Genomic DNA, 20,832 nt, shown 5'->3' with positions numbered 1-20,832 from the left:
GCCGGGCGCCAGCCGCCAGCGCCAGCCTACCGCCGGGCCAGGCCTCCGCGCGCCTGCGCCGCCCAGGGGGCGGGGCCTGGTGGGTTGGGCCCCGCCTTCTTAAAGGACCCGGCCTGTTCCTGGGCGCCGTTTCTCACCGTTTTTGCTCTCCGCCCCAGCTCAGCTGGTTGCATCTCCCGTAGCCTGGCTGACACCTTCTTGTGGGACCAAAGGGAGAAGTACGGCAGAAAGTTGGGAGGCCCCATGGAGGAACGCTGGAATGAGACTGCAGTTCTAAGTAGCTAGCAGTTTGGCTACAGCTGATTTAGCTTGTGCGTGTGAAATGTCATTTTGCCTTAGCCTCAGTTGCTTGGCTCTAAAATGAGAATGGAGCAGGCCTGGTGGAGCATCCCTATAATCTCAGCACTCAGGAGGCTGAGAGAGGAGGACGGCCACCAGCTCTAAGCCAGCCTGGGCTACAGAGCAAGACCCTGGTCAGACAGCCAACAAAAATATAGAATGAGGAGGCCGAGTTGGAACGATTCCCAGGGTGAGGGTGAAGGCTAGTCCTCCTGTCCGCAGCTACCCTGGGGCTAGGCCCCTGGGCCATCTGCCGCCTTTTCCTGAGGCCCAGCAAAGACTCCTAAAGGAGTTTATCTCAAGCCTGTGACACTTCCCACTGAGATCTTGGGCAGAAACAGCCACAGCAAAGGGGCCTGCTCCCTGTGGCCGCAGACCCCCAGGAGACCACGCAGCGTCCAGTTCCCAGTGCCAGCGCCAACCCCTGTGCTGCCTGCAGGCAGGTATCAAGATGGAGGCAGCCCCGGTTGCGCCACTCAGTGTCCCCCAGGTCCAGGACGCTCAGCCCTGTGACTGTCTCCACCTCATCTATAAAGTGACTATGGTAATAAAACGACTCTGGAATGGAAGGTCAGCAGGGAACTGGGCAGAGTTTCTCATGGCTGCTATTTACAAGTTGTCCTTTGACCTTCCTTTGGAGGCATTACACCTTAAAAATGTTAACTGCTAAAACTTTCTTTATGGGGCCAGGGAGATGGCTCAGGGGAATAAGCGCTTGCCTGGCAAGCACAAGGGCCTGAGGTCAATCCCTGGTTCCGCAAAAATAATAATAAAATAAATAAATAAATAAAACTTTCTTTAGATTGCCAAAACCCAAAACATCTAGTGACCCTAAAACAACATCTGAGTGCGGCATGCCCCTCCTTATTCTAATCTTGTCATCCGTGAACACAAAACATATCAATTGTTTTGCGGTTTAATCTGCCTAAAGAATTCCAGGAACTGGCTGAAGGAGATCAAGGTCAATCAAATGTTCCAGCCAGGGGCAGAAAAGAGACACAGCCCCGGATGAGGAAGATACCCAGGATGCAGCTTTCCTGCCTGTTGTCTCACGGCCCCTCTCCTCCCATCCTATGGAACCCTTCTGTAGACTCCAGTTCCCCCAAATCGTCTTTTATTTGGGAGACATAGCTCACTCCCTCCCACCACTGCTGTATCCTCTGGGGGTCAGCCTTTCTTTCCAATCAGATCTTGTTTCCTAAAAACTGGTTTTTGAAAGGTGGGCAGATGGTCTCGTGTTCTTTCTCTCAAGTTGGCCAATGTTGTACACCAAGGCCACAGTCAGCGGGCAGCATGCTACTGGAACAGGATGCATTCTAGGCCCTTCCCCGGGGCCTGAGTGGCTTGGGTGTGGTCCTTGCTCTATGAGGAAAGCAGGCGCAGACCTTTGCTCTGCCTCAGCCAGGGACTTCCTCTGTTTTGGTTTGAGGCTATGTTCCCCCAGGGCTCACGCACTGCGGTGGGCTTTTGGAAGGTTCTTGTATTGTGGGGGCTGATAGTAGATTTGCTATTAGGAGACAGTTCCGGGCACAGCCTGGAAAGGTTTACCTCTTCTCTCTCTGCTTCCAGTTGGCCATGACTGGAGCAGCTTTTCCTCCACTAGGGCCCTAGAGCCAACTGATTACCTTTCTACCTTTAAACTGTGGGGCTCTGGTGTTGTCTGAGCAATGAGAAAGTTGGGAGTTCCACCATGTGGGGAGAACCCAACAGAGAGATAATTTCCCCTCCTATCTCCTGTTATAGAATTCCATGGTAACACTTGCTGAGGGCTGGGAAGCCCAGGCTAGAGCCCTGCATCTGCCCTCCCAGCCACAGCAGCCCAGAAGGGTGTACATTATCCTGACTTTACAGGTGCCAGGCTGAGGCTGTCCAAGGCTAAGGGACTTGTTCAGTACCACACAGCCGGCCATCGCAAAGCCAGAAGTCAAATCCAGTTCTCTGAGCCTGTCCTCTGTACCCAGACCTGCTGCTACCGTGCAACTGAGCAACACCAGCCCTGGAGCCAGTGGTGGAAGCATCAGGGCCAGCTAGATCTTAGTGGCCAGTAGATGTGATACAGGGACGTGAAACTGCTAACCTGGCCTGGATGAGTTCGTGTTCTCTAAAACCAAAGGATGAATTTCAGGAACAAACACAGGTTGAGGGTAAAACTTTATTGGAAAGGAAAGCTTCTGTCGGAGAGGGACAGAAGAGGGGCCCGAGTGGGTTGCCCAGGAAGCTGTTTCTTTCAGAGACTTTTATAGTGTAAAACCACGAGGGGCTGAGGTAGATACAAAAGGGTCTCCCTTAGGCGGATGCAGGGTGGGACTAAACTATGGTCAACAAGTAGGATTACAAGCACCATTACTCAGGTAAAACTGATTAGGCCCAAGACCAAATGGGGTAGCGAGTCATGTAGCAAGCAGGCATAAATGTAAAATGGGACCTTATCAGGAGGCCTTCAGATGAGGATTCTTCCCAACTAATGAGCAATCCTGGAGGCCAACGTTAGGGAGGTCAGCGTTTGTTTGATCTTTAGGTCTGGCTCACACCAGGAGCATCTCCCCCAGTTGCAAGGTGTCTGGTCTTTGTCATCTCCTTCGAGGGCCTGACCCTGTCTAACTGCCTACAATATTTCTATCTAACTCAGGCTGCCTGTAACAGATGCAAGAGCCCTTTTGGAGCAAGATTCCCTGCCAGTGGGCAATGTAAAATAACAAGTCAGCTTTCAGAGAAATCATACCCTGGTCAAGTATGAGTAACCATGGTCCACGAAACAGATTCCTGTTTTGCTGAATGCCATGTTCTACTGGGGAAGAGACTACTTGAACTGTTACAGATACAGGAAGTCTTTTTTTTTTTTTTTTTACATTTTTTTTTTTAAATTTTATTTGTTTATTTATTTATTTTGTGTGTGTGTGTGGCCAGCTCAGCCCACCAGCGGGCGGGGCTGGCTGGCATGTGGTGCTGGGGGATTGAACCGCGGTCCCTGTGCTTTGCTTAGCTTAGCTTGTTCTAAGTAGGTGCTTTAGACCACTGAGCCATCTCACCAGTCCTTTTTACATTTATTTAGTGTGTGTGTGTGTGTGTGTGTGTGTGTGTGGCCAGCTCAGCCCACCAGGGGGCGGGACTGGCTGGCATGTGGTACTGGGGGATCGAACTGCAGTCCCTGTGCTTTTGCCAAGCTTGTTCTAAGTAGGTGCTTTAGACCACTGAGCCATCTCTCCAGGCCGATACAGGAAGTCTTAACATATTTATCTATTATACTACTGGGAGTTTCAGGTATGTAGGCTACAGAAGTGAGGAAATCTCTTCTATAGGTTTCATATTTTTTGGGGGGATGGTACTGGGGCTCAAACCCAGGGATTATGTACTGAGCTACATCCCAAGACATTTTCATTTTTTATTTTGAGATAGGGTCTCACTAAGTCACTAAGATGCCCAGACTGGGCTCATCCCTGGGATACTTTCTGCTTCAGCCTGCGCAGTGCTGGGATTACAGGCATACGCTGTCATGGCCTGCTCTTCAGCAAAGAGTTTCATCAAGTAGTAGCATGAATATTAGGTCAGATGGAGGAGTTGATAGCAAGTGGCTACTCCAAGGGACCAGAGAGAGCCACAGCCAGCTTTGCCTATTGACCCACAGTATTCTATCGCTCTAGTCACCATGGACTATAGACTGGCTTCTTCAAAGAAGTTCGGCTCACACTGTAAATCAAGCTCCAGGGCCGGGGAGATGGCTCAGTGGAATAAGCGCTTCCCTGGCAAGCGCAAGGGCCGGAGTTCAATCCCTGGTTCCACCAAACAAACAAACAAAAAAAGGGACTGTGAGATGTGTACTTGGCTGATTACTTGCAGTTTGTAAATCAAACTCCAGATTAAACAAACCAAGAGGTCAAACACTCCGTCCTGTTCAGTCTGGCCTGATGATTCCTTTTCTTTTCCCTTCAACATTTATAGACTTTTTTATTTTAAAGAAAAAAATATTCCAAAACAATATGATAGGAGGTTAACAATGGTTCATGTATTATGTATAGTTATCTTTACATTAGTTACTCAGAGTATATCAACATTTAGTTATCCAAACAATATTACCATAAACCTATCCTTTCAATGAATGAACTAAAAGAAACTAGTAGTATAACTGTCTTAACTCTCTTTATACATATATATGTATATATACTTTTTGTTTTTAGGGTATGAAATATATTTTTTCATTAATTTTATTGAGAAAGAAATAACAATGAGACAATTTCAAAACAGGTCAGTAGGACAGTTACAATAATTAATACATTGCATATTGTTGTCTTCATAGTAGTTATTCATAGTACAAGATGCAGACATATCTTGTCTAAGCACTATTAGTACAAATCAAAAATATGGAATGCTTCACAAATTTGTGTGTCATCCTTGCGCAGGGGTCGTGCTAATCTTCTCTGTATCCTTCCAATTTTAGTATATGTGCTGCCGAAGTGAGCACTATACATTTTTCCTTTTCCTTTTTCCTTCCTCATTTTTTCCATTCCCCCAAACCAGATTCTCTTTCCTTTTGAAGTTTCTTTCCACTTTACAATATCTATTGTACATTTGCACTTATTTACACTTTCAACTCACACCAGGAAGACAATACGTTTACACATTTCTGTCTGATTTATTTCACTTATGAGTATGGTCTCAAGTTTCATCCATTTACCTATGAAAGTCTCCAGCTTATCCTTTATGGCTGAACAATATTCCATTATATAAAAAGATCACATCTTTTTATCTTTTCCTCAGTTGATAGGCATTTGGGTTATTTCCAAGTTATACCTACTACAAATTGTGTTGCTATAAACATGGGTGTGCATATATTGTTGTGATAGGATGTTTTTAATTCTTCCAGGAATTTAATTAATTAATTTTTTTGTGGAATCAGGGATTGAACTCAGGCCTTTGTGCTTGCCAGGAAAGCGCTTATTCCAGTGAGCCATCTCCCCGGCCCCTTCTTCCAGGAATTTAACAAGAAAAAGAATATCTGGTTCAAATGGAACTTCCAGTTTCAGTTATTATATGAATCTCCACATTGATCCCCACAGTGGTTGCACCAGTTTACACTTCCACCAGCAGTGGAGAAGGGTTCCTTTTTCCCCCACCAGCATTTGTTATTGGTTGGTTTCTTTTTTCTTTTATGTATTTAGTACAGGGTCTACAGGGTCTCACTACACAGATTGGACTCCTAAGTGATCCTCCTGTTTTCAGCCTCCCAAAAGCTGGGATTACAGGCATGTGCCACCATGCCCAGTCTTATTTGCTGTCTCAGTGTGCCCTGGGGGCGGGGCCAGCACTATCCTCTGGGGATCAAACCCTGGTCCCTGAGACTGCCTAAGCAGGCACTTTAGTCTGCTGAACTATCTGGCCAGCCCTTAGTTGATTTCTTTCGTTGTTGTTTAGAGGAACTCAGGTCCTTGTGCTTGCCAGGCAAGCACTTATTCTATTGAGCCATCTCCCTGGCCCCTAAGTTCTTTTTTTTCCCCTAAGTTCTTTATATATTCTATATAGTAGTCCTTTGTCTGAGGAATAGCTTGCAAAAACTTTTTCCCACACCATGGATTATTTCTTCTCTCTGTTAGTGGTTTCTCTTGCTATGCAAAAGTTTTTTTTTTTTTTTTAATAAAATGAGATCCAGTTGTTGATTGTGATATTTCCTATGCAACTGAGATTTTGTTCATAAAGTGTTTGCCTACACCAATGTCTTTTTTCTTTTTTGCGGAACCGGGGATTGAACGCAGGCCCTTGTGCTTGCTAGGCAAGCACTTATTCTACTGTACCATCTCACCAATGTCTTCAAGGATTCTACCTATTCTGTGTTCCAGAAGGTTTTTTTTTTTTTTTTTTTTTTTTTTGTGGAACTGGGGATTAAACTCAGACCCTTGAGTTTGCCAGGCAAGCGCTTATTCTACTTAACCATCCTCCTGGCCCCCCCAAAAATCCAGAAGATTTAATGTTTCTGTGTTAATATTTAGATCTTTGATCCATTTTGAATTTAGCTTAGTGCATGGTGAAAGGTATGTGTCTGGGGCTGGTGAGATGGCTCCGTGGTCTAAAGCACCTACTTAGAACAAGCTAAGCCAATCAAAGCACAGGGACCTCGGTTCAATCCCCCAGCCCCACATGCCGGCCCGCCCGCCCCCTGGTGGGCTGAGCTGGCCACACACTAAATAAATAAATAAATAAATAAATAAATAAATAAATAAATGTATGTGTCCAATTTTAATCTTCAGCATGTGCAGAGTCAGCTTTTCTAGCACCATTTATTAAGAGGCTATCTTTCTTCCAGTGAATGTGTTTGGCTCCTTCGTCAAATATGAGGTGACTGAGGATGTCTGGAGTTGTTTCTGCCTCTTTTAGTCTGTTCCATTGGATCTTTGGATCTGTTTTTGTTTTGCCAGTACCACTCTGTTTTTATCACCATAGCATTATAGTATAATTTCAAGTCAGCCCCCTGCCCTGCCTTTGTTGCCCAGAATTGCCTTTGCTATTCTAGGTTTCTTCTTGTTGGTTGGATGATCCTTGTAGGGGAGCCCAGTCTCCCCTTCAAGAGCCAGATTCAAGCTGGTATGGTGACACATATCTGTTGTTATGGTTTGTGTCTAGCTGTCCCCCCAAAGCCTCATGCAGTCATGGGGTGGCTTCTGGAGTTTGTGATTGATTACTGTGTGTGTGGATGCTGCCCCTGCCCTGGGACAGGTAATGTGCATTACACTGTAAGGAGGGAAGAGAGGCCAGCTAGCTGCCTGAGCTGCTGCCACTCCCTTTGGCTCTCTACTCTTTGCTGCCTCCAGGAAAGGTTGCTCTCTGCCATGTGCCACTTTGCCTTGGAGCCAGTTGAGTACGGACTGAAACCTCCATTAACGGTGAGCTAAATAAATCTTTCCTTTCTTCACGGTGGGTGTCAGGAATTTGTCCCTACAATGACAAAGTAATTGAGTAACTGAGATACCTTTCATCTCAGTACTCTAGAAGGCTGAGACAGGAGAACTGCAAGTATGAACCTAGCCATGGTAACTTAGAAGACTGTCTCAAAAATAAAAAAAGGGCTGGGTAGAGCACTTGTCTAACATGTGTGAAGCCCTGAATTAAAAAAAAAAAAAAAAAAAAAATCCATTTTGCTTTGGCTTTTCTTTTTTTTTTAATGGCAAGGACAACAATAGCAAATGCTAAAATGTATTATTTCAATTTAATTGACATACAACACATATCCAGAGAGAAGGTACATGTTTACTGATAGGTTCTGGCCCTAGTATAAATTGCTAAAATCATCATGGTGGTCATCTAGTATGGCCAATGCCCTTAATCAAAAGCCCATCTTCCCCAAGACCACCTCCCCCTTCTTCTCCAACTCAGCCCAGGATACAGTTTCCTTCCCCCCTTCCCACTGCCTCAGGGAAGACCCCCAATCAGTTCCCTCAGGTATATCTAAACATCCCCTCCAAACTCCACCCCTGGCAAAGGCCATAAAAGCCTCAGCTTTGTTCCAACCCGGAGAGTTGCTTGTCTTCCCCAAATTCTTTTCATGTCCTCAAAGAAAATAAAGCCCCTTTCCCTTTTTTTTTTTCTGTTTCTCTGCTGTGTTGGTTACCTGAAAAAATCTATCATTTACAAAGTAAATATATCCAACACCTAGATCAAGCTCCAGGCAAGCTCCAGGCTGTTACCAACATCCCCAGAAGTCCTGTTATACAAAATAGAACTTTTATTGACTTCAGACAAAAAGTTATGCAAAATATAACTTATTTTTTGTTTGTTGAGACAGGGTCTATTAGCTCAGGCTGGCCTTGAACTCAATATGTAACCTGGGCTGGCCTCCAACTTGTAGTGATCCTTGTGCCTCAACCTCCTGAGTTCTGGGATTATATTCCTGTGGTACTACCAGGCAAATTATAACCTTTAAAAAAAATTTTGTATTAATTTTCTACCATGCCTTCCATATCCATGGTTTGAGCTTTCTGATACAAATACAGCCAACATACATAAACTCTCTAACGACATGAATTTTTTTTCTAGGCACAGGCAACTGGAAAATTGCTTAGCATTAAGTAGGAGCAAAAAATATCTATGGAGCAGGGTGTGGTGGAACCAGGCTGTAATCTCATCACTTGGGAGGTTGAGGCAGGAGGATTTCTGTGAGTTTGAGGTTAGCTTGGATGAGCAGCAAGACCTTATCTCAAGGAAAAATAAAAACAAAAAAATACCTGTGGAATGAATAAGAGTGTATCACAGGCCTTAGAGGAATTGTTTCTGTGGCGCTTTTCTGTTTCATTACGTGTACTTGTGGATGTTGTGTCTTTGTGTCATGTCTACATTCCATCAGTCACAGTGTAAACACTCAGAAAGTCCCTGCTACGGCCTGACATCACAGTGTACTTGGGGTGACTGGACCAGGGAGGGAGGTGGAGGAGCACCACGTTGACCAGCACGACTTCTGCATTCGCATCAGGGGACATGGCTGAAATGCAGGTTCCGATTCCAGTTCCGAAGGTTGAGAAAGGATGCGGAGCTCCAGCTCCTGTCAGTCTCTCAGGTGCTGGCCCAACCACATCTTGGGTAGCAAGGCCTTGGACACAGATGCACTCAATGCTGCTGTACACAGTCACAAGGAAAGCTGTAAAAACCACCACTGTGCCCCACCTAGCACCATTAACCTGGAGTCACGGGGGTGGGACTCAGTGTCCCCGGCTCCAGAAGCTCATCACCTGACGCCAAGGGGCTGCCGGAAGTGGGCAGCGCTGGGCTAACTGTAAACTTGGGCAGGCAGGCAGGGGCAGAGGCCAGATGTTTCAGTCTTTGTTCCCCAGGGTCCTGGGGGTGCTTAGATCACCGAGCTGCGGCCCAAGAGAGCTGAGGTGCAGAATAAGGGGTAGTGTTTGGGCCGCCATTCTGATTGAACAAAGGCAAAGGGTTTCAGAGTCCAAAAGAGCCATCAGCCTTTTAGCGAAGATGGAGGGAGGATTAAGAAGGCATCTTGGGGTGGCGGGGGGGGGGGGGATTTGCTAACTCAGGCCACGTCCCCCAGGTGCAAGAACAGACCGCGCCCTCACCTGTCACCCAGGCCGGGGTGCACTGCCCCCACGCAGTTCAGTTTTCAAAACCTTACTAGGGCATTGGGAGGCACCGCCACTGCCAGCTGCGCCCACACACCTACCCCCTCTCAAGCCAGAGTCACAGCCAGATGAGTCAAGGGATGATGAAACCCTGAGGTCAGTGTGGGCTATTCGTTCCTGAGGGAAGCACCGGTGAGCCCCGGATTCTGCTGCCCCCTGGTGGACACCGAGAGTTACCCACCCTAACCGGATGCGTGTGGATTAAGATTTGTGGTGTGTTCAGGCATCTTATTTTATTTGCGGAACCAGGGATTGAACGCAGGCCCTTGTGCTTGCCAGGGAAGCGCTTATTCCACTGAGCCATCCTCGGCCACAATTTTTTTAAAGGTAAAGCAAAAATAAGGGCTGGGCCTTGTAGCCTTTTCTTCAGCTGCCTGAAACCCAACTATACCTGGAACCCCCTGGTCCCAAGAGCAGAAAAGTGCAGCAGTCAGGACTTGCCTTCAATCCGTGAAGTGTTTTTCCACTTTCGTGCCCTTCTGCAGCTCACCTTTTGCTCAACTCTTGGCCTGGGGTGCAGATGCTGTGTGGCCTTGACTGTATCTCTTCCCTCCTGCCCAGGCAAGCCCGTGCCAGATGCCTGTTCTGGCCACCCACCACTCCTTCCACCGGGAAAGCTCCTTTTCATGTCCCCAACCCCTGACCTGAGTTTATCCAGCCTCCTGTGCACCAAGGCTGACCTGAGTGCCCATGTCCAGCTGACATGTTTCGGTCACAATGACCCCAGTGGTGACAACAGAACCCAATCTCAAATCCAGCTCCCTCTCCCCTGTTCCTCTGGCTGGCCTACTTGTCCAGAAACTTGACTCATGTTCTTTTGCTTTGTTGAGACAGGGTCTCACTGTGTAGCCCAGGTTGGCCTCAAAGTTGTGGCGAGCCTTCTGTCTCAGCCTCCCAAGCACTGGGACTCCAGGATCACTAACCACACTCACAAGCTTTGGATCTAGGCATCCTCCTTGTTCCACCCCCTCGGCACTCTGCTGCTGCCTACAGACTCCCAGCTTCCTGCCTTGCTTTCTCTCAGCACTACTCTAGTCCACTTAAAATTACCTCTCCAAATCCTGACATGGGTTTCTCATTCAAATTCTGATCAAGCACCGTGGAAATGCTAGAGGCCAACTATATATTTCTAGTTGGACAGAACAAATCAGCAGTCTGTTTTCTTATTAATCTGTTTTTAATAAGTCTATGCTTGCAGGACACAATGACCACATTCCTGGTGGGGGTTGGTACACACATGTAACACATCTCAGTTCTTTTCTCCTCCCCTACTCCCTCTTTCCTTCCCTCCTTTGGTCCCATTCCAGCAGGCCTGTTCTAGACAAGATCCCCACACTGGGAGGTTTGAAGGATTAGACAAGATAATACTCTGACATTTACTCCCTTCCGTGGTGTTATTACCGCAAGTGTTCTCTAGATGACCTTGCTGACTTCAGACTCTCTGCCTACACTGAATTCCCCACTAAGCTCCCTCCAACATCCATTTCATCACCTCTCCCTTACCCAAGAACTTAGCAATGCCCGCTCAGTCCCCCTAGGCGTCCAAATCCCACTAGCTCCAAGGAGTCAGTTCGTCATGAGAGTCCAGGAGGACCCAGAAGCCACAAGCAGAGATCAAGATACGCCTGTGGCTTAGAACAAGGAAATCCTGTTTCCAGAAGACAAGGTGATCAGGGCCAGGAGTTCAGGGAAGTGGCTAGGACAGTATGCTGAGTGCTGTCAGCAAGTACACAATGATGACTTCTGTAGTAGGTTTGTCCCTAATGAATGCAAGTTCCTGCCTGCCACGGTGGAATGTGCCCGTAACCTCACCATGTGGGCAGCCTGAGGCAGGATCGTCGTGAGCTCAAGGCCAGCCTGAACTACACAGTGAGACCCTGCCTGTCTTTCTTGGCACAGGATAGCTGTTCTTACCAGAGTTACAGCCCCAGATTTTTTTTTTAAATTAACAGGGATCAAACTAGGACCTTATGTTTGCCAGGCAGATGCTCATGCCGTTTAGCTATCTCCCCGGCCCCAGGTGTTCTTTTTTTTTTTTTTTGGTATGAGGATCAAACTCAGGACCTTGTGTTTGCCAGGCAGGCACTTAAGCCACTGAGTCTCAGATGTACTTTTCTTTTTGACAGAGGGTCTCACTACGCAGTTCAGGCTGGCCTCAAACTCGAAGTGATCCTCCGACCTCAGCCTCCCAAGTGCTGGAAGTACTATCTGACTTCTGAAAATGCACTTAAGTCTTGTTTAAGACTCATTATTTGGCACCCTTGTGGAAGTGTGTATCTGGGGATGCAGGGACACCTAACAAAGAATGTTCAGCCAAGGGAATGGTTCTGGGGACTCGAGCAAAAGGAGTCTTTCATTGGTTGTGGCATCTTGTACAAGAACTCTAGAAGAAGGAGGTGGGCACTGGCTGTATCAGAGGTACCAGCCGGAAGCTGACTGCAGGGCAGAGTTCTGAAGAATGTGCTCATGGTTCCAGGAAAGCCCACTGGCAAGGGGACATCTCCCTCCTGCAGAGGGAGCCAACACAGCCATAACTGTACCAGTAAAAAGCTTGCCAGACAGACAGAGCAACACATGCCTGAATCTCAGCCACCTGGGAGGCTGAGGCAGGAGGCTCACCATGTTGAAGGTAGCATGGCAATTCAGTGAGATGTCTCAAAACTAAAAACAGAATGGGGAAGCTGGGGAGTAACTGTGGGACACACCTGGGTTCAAGTCACAGTACTATGCCCCCAAAGGTTTTTGCTTCTTTGTTCTGCTCTGAACCTGAGGGAGTCAGAGGCAGTAAATTAAGAAAGCAGCAACTCCTTGGCCAATGAGACTCGAGTTTTGTCACTGCAATGGACCTAAGACCAGTTTAGCTGAGTGGACTTGGGTTACATGTCTAGGTCACAACCGTGAGAGATATAATATTCTTTAAAACAACAACAACAACAAAGTATTCAAGCATTTTATTAAATCAGATGAGGAATCTCCACATTGCCACACATACAGGCTGCGGACATTAGCCAGGGCACAGCTTGATTACAGGAGGGTGGAGCCTACAATATGCAGCACATACACAGAACAAACAGCAAGGCCACACGAGCACTAGCACAGTCCCTCAAGACAGAGGTCACAATTCAGCCTTCACCTTCCACTCACATGTATCTTAACAAGGAAAAAAATCTCTGAAGACTAGCAGACTGTCCATAGTCAGGTACAAATTTCCTTCCGGAACAGGAAGCCTTTTACAATTGACTGACTTTTTTGACTGGAAACAAGCCCTAATCACAGAGAAGGTTGGTTTTTCAGAGACTTACTACAGTGTAGTACATGACCTTGATTCCCACAGTGCCTTGCAAGTCGCAACACTGAATAATGGCCCAATAAAAAACATTGTGAAAATTAAGAGATTGAATAGCAACACAGTTCAGCAGGGCTGCAAAGTAACTGCAGTCTACTATAACTTAGGTAAGTGAGAACATACGGACTTACTGGGGTCGTACTAATTACTTGAGTAATTTAAGAACATACTGACTTTTCATCTAGGTGGCAATTTAGAGCTGTCCTAGACCAACAGTTGATTATCAGGCTTACTGTGGTGGTGAAGTGGAAAATAAAGCCTTTACTCGTGTAGCCTCATACTTTATGCTTATCTATGTGACTCCCACCCCTGAGAGCGGGGAGCTAGGCAGGATTGAAGATTCTCCTACAAGCTTTACCTCCACAGCCCGCACCCCCCGCCTCCCAAACCTATACAAGTTCCCCTGCTTTAAGCCAAAAGCTCACCCCTAGATTCAAACTTCCTCAACTAAGTTTATAGGTAACATGCAAATGAGGGGACAGAGTTGAATTCATTTACCAACAGCAAACATAACACATGTATGCTATTACCCACTACACAGATGTGGATAAACCACAAAGGCAACAAAACACCCCTATTAAACTTTAAAAAAAAAAAAAAAGGAAGAAAGGAATTTTGAAGGAAGTAGCACTTCTATTTTAAAGCAGTTGAATTATCCCACCAAATGCTTAATGACCACAAAATGTTTCTGTGACTAAAAGTAAAAGGAGAGTTATAGGGAGTCGGGGATACATGTTAGATACTAACGATCTTCAGCTTTGAAGATGTCATTGCATGAAGAAAATTATGGGAAACACTGTTCCCGATAATTACGTACACCCTTAGTGTAACATATGGAGAGCACTGTCTCCGATATAGACACTGTGGTAGGCAAAAACTACCTTATTCTTTATACATTATGGAAGACACTGCTCCTGATAATGTCAGTTAGGTTTGTGACAAAGGTACTGGAAATTTTGCAAAACTGGAGTTCAAGTTATTCCACAGACAAATTGAGCTATAAAATTTTGTATATCTGAGTACTAACACAGCCTTTAAGTGACACTTATAACATGGTCAGAATTCATTGCATTTAGGAGACCTATCAATTTTAGCTGGCCAGCTAAACAGAAATTCATCTTGATTAGCAATCCTAATTAAATTTAATTTTCCCCCAATACTTAGTGTTACCATTTTATATGGCTTGGCTGTTTTCTAAGATCCTCAAGTTTGACCATAAGTGCAAAACTTCCAGTATCTGTTGGGTTTTATTAGCAGATGCTGCTTTTATTAAAAAAAAAAACGACAGTATAACTGTCATAATTATGGAAGGCACTGCTTCCGATAATTATCTTCTATAAAAAAAAACATTTATAGTGAACTCTGTCACTGATAAATAAATAAATATCTCAGTGCCAAAATGATAGAAAGCTTTACCAAAAGATTAACACTTTGGCCAAATTTGGCAAGGTGTTCTTTAAAGTCTGACAAACTAAGTCTAAAATTAAATGCCTAAGACGGGCTCTCTTTTACAACTCTGGGGAACAACAATAAAGAACTAAAGAAAGGCTACGAAGCAGGTCAGAAGAAAATACGCTAAAGGTCTTTGGTGTCTGGTCTCCACCTGAATGATATCGAGGCTCACACATTCAGTCCTTTCTCCAGCAATAAACAATTGAACCTCACTCTACCCAGTGGAAGGACTCTCATTTCAGGCCTTTTTGGCAAGAAAATAAGCCCTATCTCTCTGAAGGCTAACTGTTTCACTTGGGGATGCCAAGACCAGCTGAGTCCTTACGGGAGCGCGTGTTTTGCCTGGAGAACGAGGCTTGCTTCTGGCAGCTGCTGCCAACACCAAATGCAATGGAGGATCACATGGAGCCACTTCTCTGTCCTCCAGGACAAAGCACCTTCTTCCCATCTCAAAAGACACCAGCCTATGTCCTTGGGATTTACAGCAATAGTTTGTGTAACTGATTCTCACATTTTCAGCAAAGTATGCAAAGAGGCAGTTACATTAAAAAGCACTTAAATTCTAGAGATAATCAAGGAAAAATTTTAAAGTGGTTTTTCACTTTAACTTGAAGTGCAGGGACCTACCTGGTATTAAAAGCTCTGCCTAAAGACATCTAGTATTATCAAGATGACTGGATAGAACTGTAACATAGGTTTTGTAGTCCTACGAATTTAGCATAACAAGTATAAGTCTAGAAACCAAAATACCCTGTTGTTCTTAAATTAGTTATGCTTATGACATTAAAACTCATTGTCAATATCCCAAATGTCACCAGAGAGGGCATTTGCAACACCTTGAATTGTCCAAGTAGCCAGTGCCAACTGGTTCCTAAATAGCGTTTCATTAAAAGTAGCCTTATTGTCCTTATGCAGCTTCAAATTCTCCAGTAAAGCTTGCAGAGTGTGAGAGCCGTAGCCCCAGAAGATGTGCCGGAAAGGAGACTCCCTCGGGGACACGTAGGGTGACAGGAAGTGGTACTCCACCTGTGCAAGTGAGATGACAAGGTGGCATGCGCAGTGCTACAGCCCTTGTGAGCAAGAGACCCTCACCCTCCCACTTCAAATGTTAAACTGAATTTAGAACTGAGTTACTGCTTTTCTCAGGGTAAGATTTGGAAGCAACCTGCCCAGGCCTTCTTAAAGTGAACTTTAATCATACTGAGATTTTTTTTTTTTGTTGGAGAAGATATATAGGTTTACAACCCACACTCAAAATACTTGTTTCTTCTTCTCTTTCTTCTAGTGCTGTGAGTTGAATCCACAACCTTGTGTGTGTTGAAAGCAAGTCTAACAGAGCTACATCCACATCCCCTAAAATATGATTTTTTTTTTTTTTTTTTCTGGTGGAACAGGGATTGAACTCAGGCCCTTGCATTTGCCAGGGAAGTGCTTAGTCCACTGAGCCATCTCCCCAGCCCCTAAAATATGATTTTAACCCTCCCAAAATTAATATATCAAATGTCTCTTGTTATTTTCAGATTAGACAGGCTCATTTTAGATCTCGATAAATGTTAAAATCTGCATTCAAAATTCTAATGTGGCGAAGGACTCTAGGCTTTTAGCTACCCCACTTTTTAGAAATGCAAGATTAACCAATAAAAAATGTACACACTTAAGCCCCTCCGTCCCATGGACTTCACTGACTTTCTATTCTTTTCTTTTCTTTTTTTTTTTCACAGTACTGGGGATTGAACTCAGGACCCGCAAGCGCTTATTCTACTGAGCCATCTCCCCGGCCCCTTTACTTACTTACTTTCTTTTTTTTTTTTTTAATTTTATTTATTTGTGTGTGTGTGTGTGTGTGTGTGTGTGTGTGTGGCCAGCTCAGCCCACCAGGGGGCGGGCTGGCTGAAATGTGGGGCTGGGGGATTGAATGGCGGTCCCTGTGCTTTGCTAAGCTTGTTCTGAGTAGGTGCTCTAGACCACCGAGCCATCTCACCAGCCCCCCCTTTACTTACTTTCATAATGCGATCATTTAGCTCCTTCATGATGAATCTGTTAGTTCTGTCAGCATTGTGGAAATCTGTCATCAGCCTGGAAGCAGCACGGAAGAAGTCTCCACGAGCAGAATACAGCCACTGCAGGCTCAGCCCTATCTCCTGGAACGGAAAGACATTGCATTCAGCGTGACAAAGGTGTTATTCCTGGACCTTTCTACCTTAAAGGTGGCAAAGGGAGAAGGTTCCAATGAAAGGAAGTGACTCACAGAAAGCTAGGTTTTAGAAATGTGTACAAGAGGCTCTCTAGACCCTGAGAACATACTCATGTTTATCCAAAAGATAGTACAATTATCCATTCTTTGTATTATTAGAAAACTGTTTCCATTAAGAAATGCAACACAACTACTTAAGAAAAATGCATCATCCTATACACTATACTGTTCTCAGTTCACTTTCCCTATGGGGAAAAGCTTCAAACATTCTGATTAGTCAACTTCCAAGTTATTTCCATCTGGTAAGTCCCATTTTCAATAGTGAAAGAGTTTGAAGGTATACTTAGGATCTGCTGATACAGGATCAACAATACCAAATAAAATTACACAAGAAAATGTACAGTCCAAACTTACACTGGAGATCTTGGGGCTGTCCAGGTCATACCTACATATGGGCTGACAAAACAGCTTTCCACTCTGCAACACCTTTATAGTCTACCAAGGACCCGACTTCTTTTACAAAGGAATTATGAATTCTAAGCAACATTATAGCATTCATTTTATGTGGGTGGTTGTTTGTTTGTTTTGTATTTTTAGGGAAGGGTCTACAGGGTGTTCAGGGTCTCACTACTAGATCAGACTCGTAGTGATCCACCTGTTTACAGTCTCCCAAGTGCTGGGATTACAGATGCTCGCCACCACGTCCAGTCTCTATAGCTGTCTCAGTGTACCCCACGGGTGGGGCCGACATGGCAGGCCCAGGGATTGAGCCCCTGGCCCCTGCGCCTGCTTGCAGGCGCTTTAATCCGCTGAGCTATTATTTGGCTAGCCCTACTTTATGTGCTTTCGGTTACTAATCATATCCCTCTTAAGAAATATACTTCAAACCATGTAATACTCCAGAAATAAAAACCTAATCTCACAAGAGTGTGACTTAGTACAGCCGTTATGAGAATGGTGTGGAGGTGCCTAAAAAATTAAAAAATAAAACTATATGATCCAGACATCTCCTGAGTATACATTCAGTGGAACAAAATTAGCATATGGAAGAGATACCTACATTCCTAATTAGCATATGGAAGGAACACCAACATTCCTGTGTTCATTGCAGTCCTATTCACAGCACCTCAAAATGGAAGCGCAAGGTATCCACCAGATCAGATGACAGATGGACAAAGAACACATAGTTGGAACATGTAACGGTGGAATACCATTCAGCCATATAAAAGGATGAAATTCTGTCATTATGACAATGTGGACAGAACTACAGATCATTCTGTTAAGTAAAATAAGCCAGGAACAGAAAGACAAGTATATTGCATGATCTCACCTATAGGTGGAATGTGTAAGTCCTGGTCTGCTATTTTTTTTTTTTTAATTTTTTTTATTTATTTGTGTGTGTGCGTGTGTGTGTGTGTGTGTGTGTGTGTGTGTGTGTGGCCAGCTCAGCCCACCAGGGGGCAGGGCTGGCTGGCATGTGGTGCTGGTGCTGGGGGATTGAACCATGGTCCCTGTGCTTTGCCAAGCTTGTTCCAAGTAGGTGCTTTAGACCACTGAGCCATCTCACCAGACCCCCCTGGTCTGCTATTGATTATAAAGATGATGCACTACTTTATTTATTTATTTATTTATTTTAGATAGGATTTCACTATGTAGCATTCAGGCTGGCCTCAAACTTACAGTAATCCTCCTGCCTCAGCCTCCCGAGTGCTGGGATTACAGGTGTGCGCCAGCACAACTGGTCAATGCATTATTTCAAAAAGCTGCAAGATTTTTGGTATTTTTCACCACTAGGAAATAATGGCTGAGATGGGTTTACCCTGACTTAACTACCAAGGGGCCGGGGAGATGGCTCAGTAGAATAGGCGCTTGCCTGGCAAGTACAAAGGCCTGAGTTCAATCCCAGGTTCCACCACAAAACAAAACAAAACTAAACAAAACAAAAAAAAAATCCCAAAATTATTACACAGTGAACCTTGCATCGAAATATCACATGCACTTCCCATAAATCTATGCAGTTTTAAATTTTTCAATGTATCAGTTAAAGATTTTTTTTCAAAAAAAGGTCTCCCAATGTAATTCTGCTAGACCACAACCATGAGTCATCAGGCCCTTAAATTATAAAATCAATTTTTAAAAAACACATAATTGCCAAATAGCGCTCACCTTTATGTCTGCTCTGTATTTCATCAGCTCTCTCAGAAATGATAGCATTTTGTTGTTATATATCTCATAGTCAAGGTTCAATTCAAAATCATGGGTCAGTTTAATCACAAACTGACCAGCGACCTCCGCTGCTGCATACATCAATTGGTTCAACTCAGGAATCTTCTTCAGCAGCATATCATAGGTATCCAGGGTGGTACCCAGGTAAGGATAGTCTGTGTCCTGGAATTAAAGGAAGCAACTGTATTCTGCGTGCCAGAAAGTAGGAGCCGCGCATTCTGGCTTCATCAAGGTTGACAGTTACTGCCACGCCCTCTTGTTTCAACTGCACTCCCACCCTACTTGTATCTCCAATCTCTTGCTACTTTAAGGTCCCACCCTTGCCACCATCCAGATCGGATCTATGCATCTTGCAGGCGCTTTAATCTGCTGAGCTATGCATAGAACAACTATGTTATGGTCTGCGTCTAGCTGTCCCCACAAAGCCTCATGCAGGCACAGAGCAGACTTCTAGAGTTTGTGATTAAGTCATGATCCAGTGCTGGGATTCTGAGTGTGAGTGCTACACCCGCCCTGGAGCGGACAGCCCAAAAGCAGTGTAAGCAAGGGAAAGGCTTGCTCTCTACCACTGTTCCTCCCTTTCTCTTCTTGCGGTTTTCCACCACCGTGAACTGCTACCCTCTGCCATGTGCCACTCACTCTGCCTTGGAGCCAGGTGATTATGGACTGAACCTCTACAAACTGAGCTAAATAAGCCTTTCCTTCCTTACTTTTAGGTGCCAGGTATCTTGTCCCAGCAACAAGAGAAAAGTAACAGAGTGAGACTACTTTCCTGCAGGTTCCACAGAACCATGTTTTAGCACCTCCATATTCCCCGAACACATTTCTGGCCAACCTCCTTGAGGCTCTATCCCTTTTCTCTGGCCCATATTAATGGGTATGAAGAACACACATGAAAGGTAATTTCAAAAAAAAAAAAAAAAAAGGGGGCTGGTGAGATGGCTCAGTGGTCTAAAGCACCTACTGAGAACAAGCTTAGCAAATCACAGGGACCGCGGTTCAATCCCCCAGCACCACATGCCAGCCAGCCCCGCCCCCTGGTGGGCTGAGCTGGACACACACACACACAAACATAAATAAAATAAAATTAAAAAAAAAAAAAAGAAAGGTAATTTCAGGGGGCCTACCCTCAGGTGCTTAAGTGCCTGCTGAAACAAAGTAGTCAGACTCAGGATGTTGTGGTTCGATCCCCTCATCCTCAAGCTAAACCAGACCTGCCCTGAAGGCATTCTGAGTGCTCCCCCAAAAAATCTTTCTGCCATTAATAAAAAAAAAAGAAAGAAAAGTAATTTCAATATAAGGTACTAATCTTGCTGGATGTTATCCACACACTTGTAGCCTCCCAGCACTCAGGAGACTGAGGCAGGAAGACTGCTGTAAGTTCAAGGCCAGCCTGGGCTACACAGCAACTTCGCCTCCAAAACAAAATGAAACTAAACAAAATCATCAATGTAAAGTATTCTTTTTTTGAGACACAGTCTTTTATTTTGTAGTGCAGGATTATAGGCCTGCACCACCATACCCAGCCCAAAGTATAAGTATTATTCCTAAGGCCCAAAACTACCTTCTTCTTCATCATGCAGCATGCAGGCCACTCATGCACATTATATTCATAACAAAATCATCAGTGCTTCTTTAGGCACAGACTTAGATGTTTACTGTTTTAACTTTTTGTTGCCTTTGGTTTTTAGACACGTCTCCTTTGTAGTTCAGGCTGGCCTAGAACTTGCAGGAATACTCCAGCCTGAATGTATGGAATACAGGCGTGCACTACCACCCATGGCACATTACACAGAGTTACTATGTACTTCTTAATGTTAACTCTTTTCTGGACCATTGTCCTTGGTGGCAATGTCACTGAAAATCCTCGGGCCCAATCTCATCCAAACTACATTCTCTACGACTCTTCACCAGTGCTTGGAGGTCTTTCAACTCTCAGATCACATTGGATGGTTTTTTTAAAAAGTCAACATGAGGCCATCAAGATAGCATATAATGCAATATAAGGGAGGGGCCTGGTTCTCTGCCAAAGCTGCTGCTCATTCTTTTTTGCGCTTGTAGTTTTGTTTTCTGCTGCCATGAACTGCTGCCCTCTGCCATGTGCCACTCTGCCTTGGAGCCAGCTGAGTACGTATAAAACCTCCACAAACTGTGAA

The 20,832-nt window shown here is 44.9% G+C and overlaps 1 protein-coding gene and 1 non-coding gene across 2 annotated transcripts in view; both read right to left on the bottom strand.

Annotated features, from left to right (window-relative positions):
* Window positions 1-4,691: 4,691 nt before the first annotated feature.
* LOC111813607 lies at window positions 4,692-4,798 on the bottom strand. Its single transcript, XR_002818815.1, has one exon. It is a non-coding gene; the product is annotated as a U6 spliceosomal RNA (small nuclear RNA).
* A 7,595-nt stretch (window positions 4,799-12,393) lies between these two features.
* Window positions 12,394-20,832, bottom strand: part of Tfrc (transferrin receptor) — a 39,655-nt gene continuing 31,216 nt past the window's right edge. Inside the window, exons 17-19 of the mRNA XM_004644551.2 lie at window positions 18,617-18,838; window positions 16,257-16,397; window positions 12,394-15,282 (exon numbers count right to left, since the gene is read on the bottom strand). Of these exons, the coding sequence (XP_004644608.1) occupies window positions 15,040-15,282; window positions 16,257-16,397; window positions 18,617-18,838 (606 nt within the window). The 3' untranslated portion in view covers window positions 12,394-15,039. The remainder of the gene's footprint in view (window positions 15,283-16,256; window positions 16,398-18,616; window positions 18,839-20,832) is intronic.

This window comes from Octodon degus, unplaced genomic scaffold, assembly GCF_000260255.1.
Source record: "Octodon degus isolate 3935 unplaced genomic scaffold, OctDeg1.0 scaffold00203, whole genome shotgun sequence".
NCBI classification, from domain to species: Eukaryota; Metazoa; Chordata; class Mammalia; order Rodentia; family Octodontidae; genus Octodon; species Octodon degus.
Note: the sequence above shows the minus strand (reverse complement) of the source record. Positions and strands in the feature narration are given on the sequence as shown.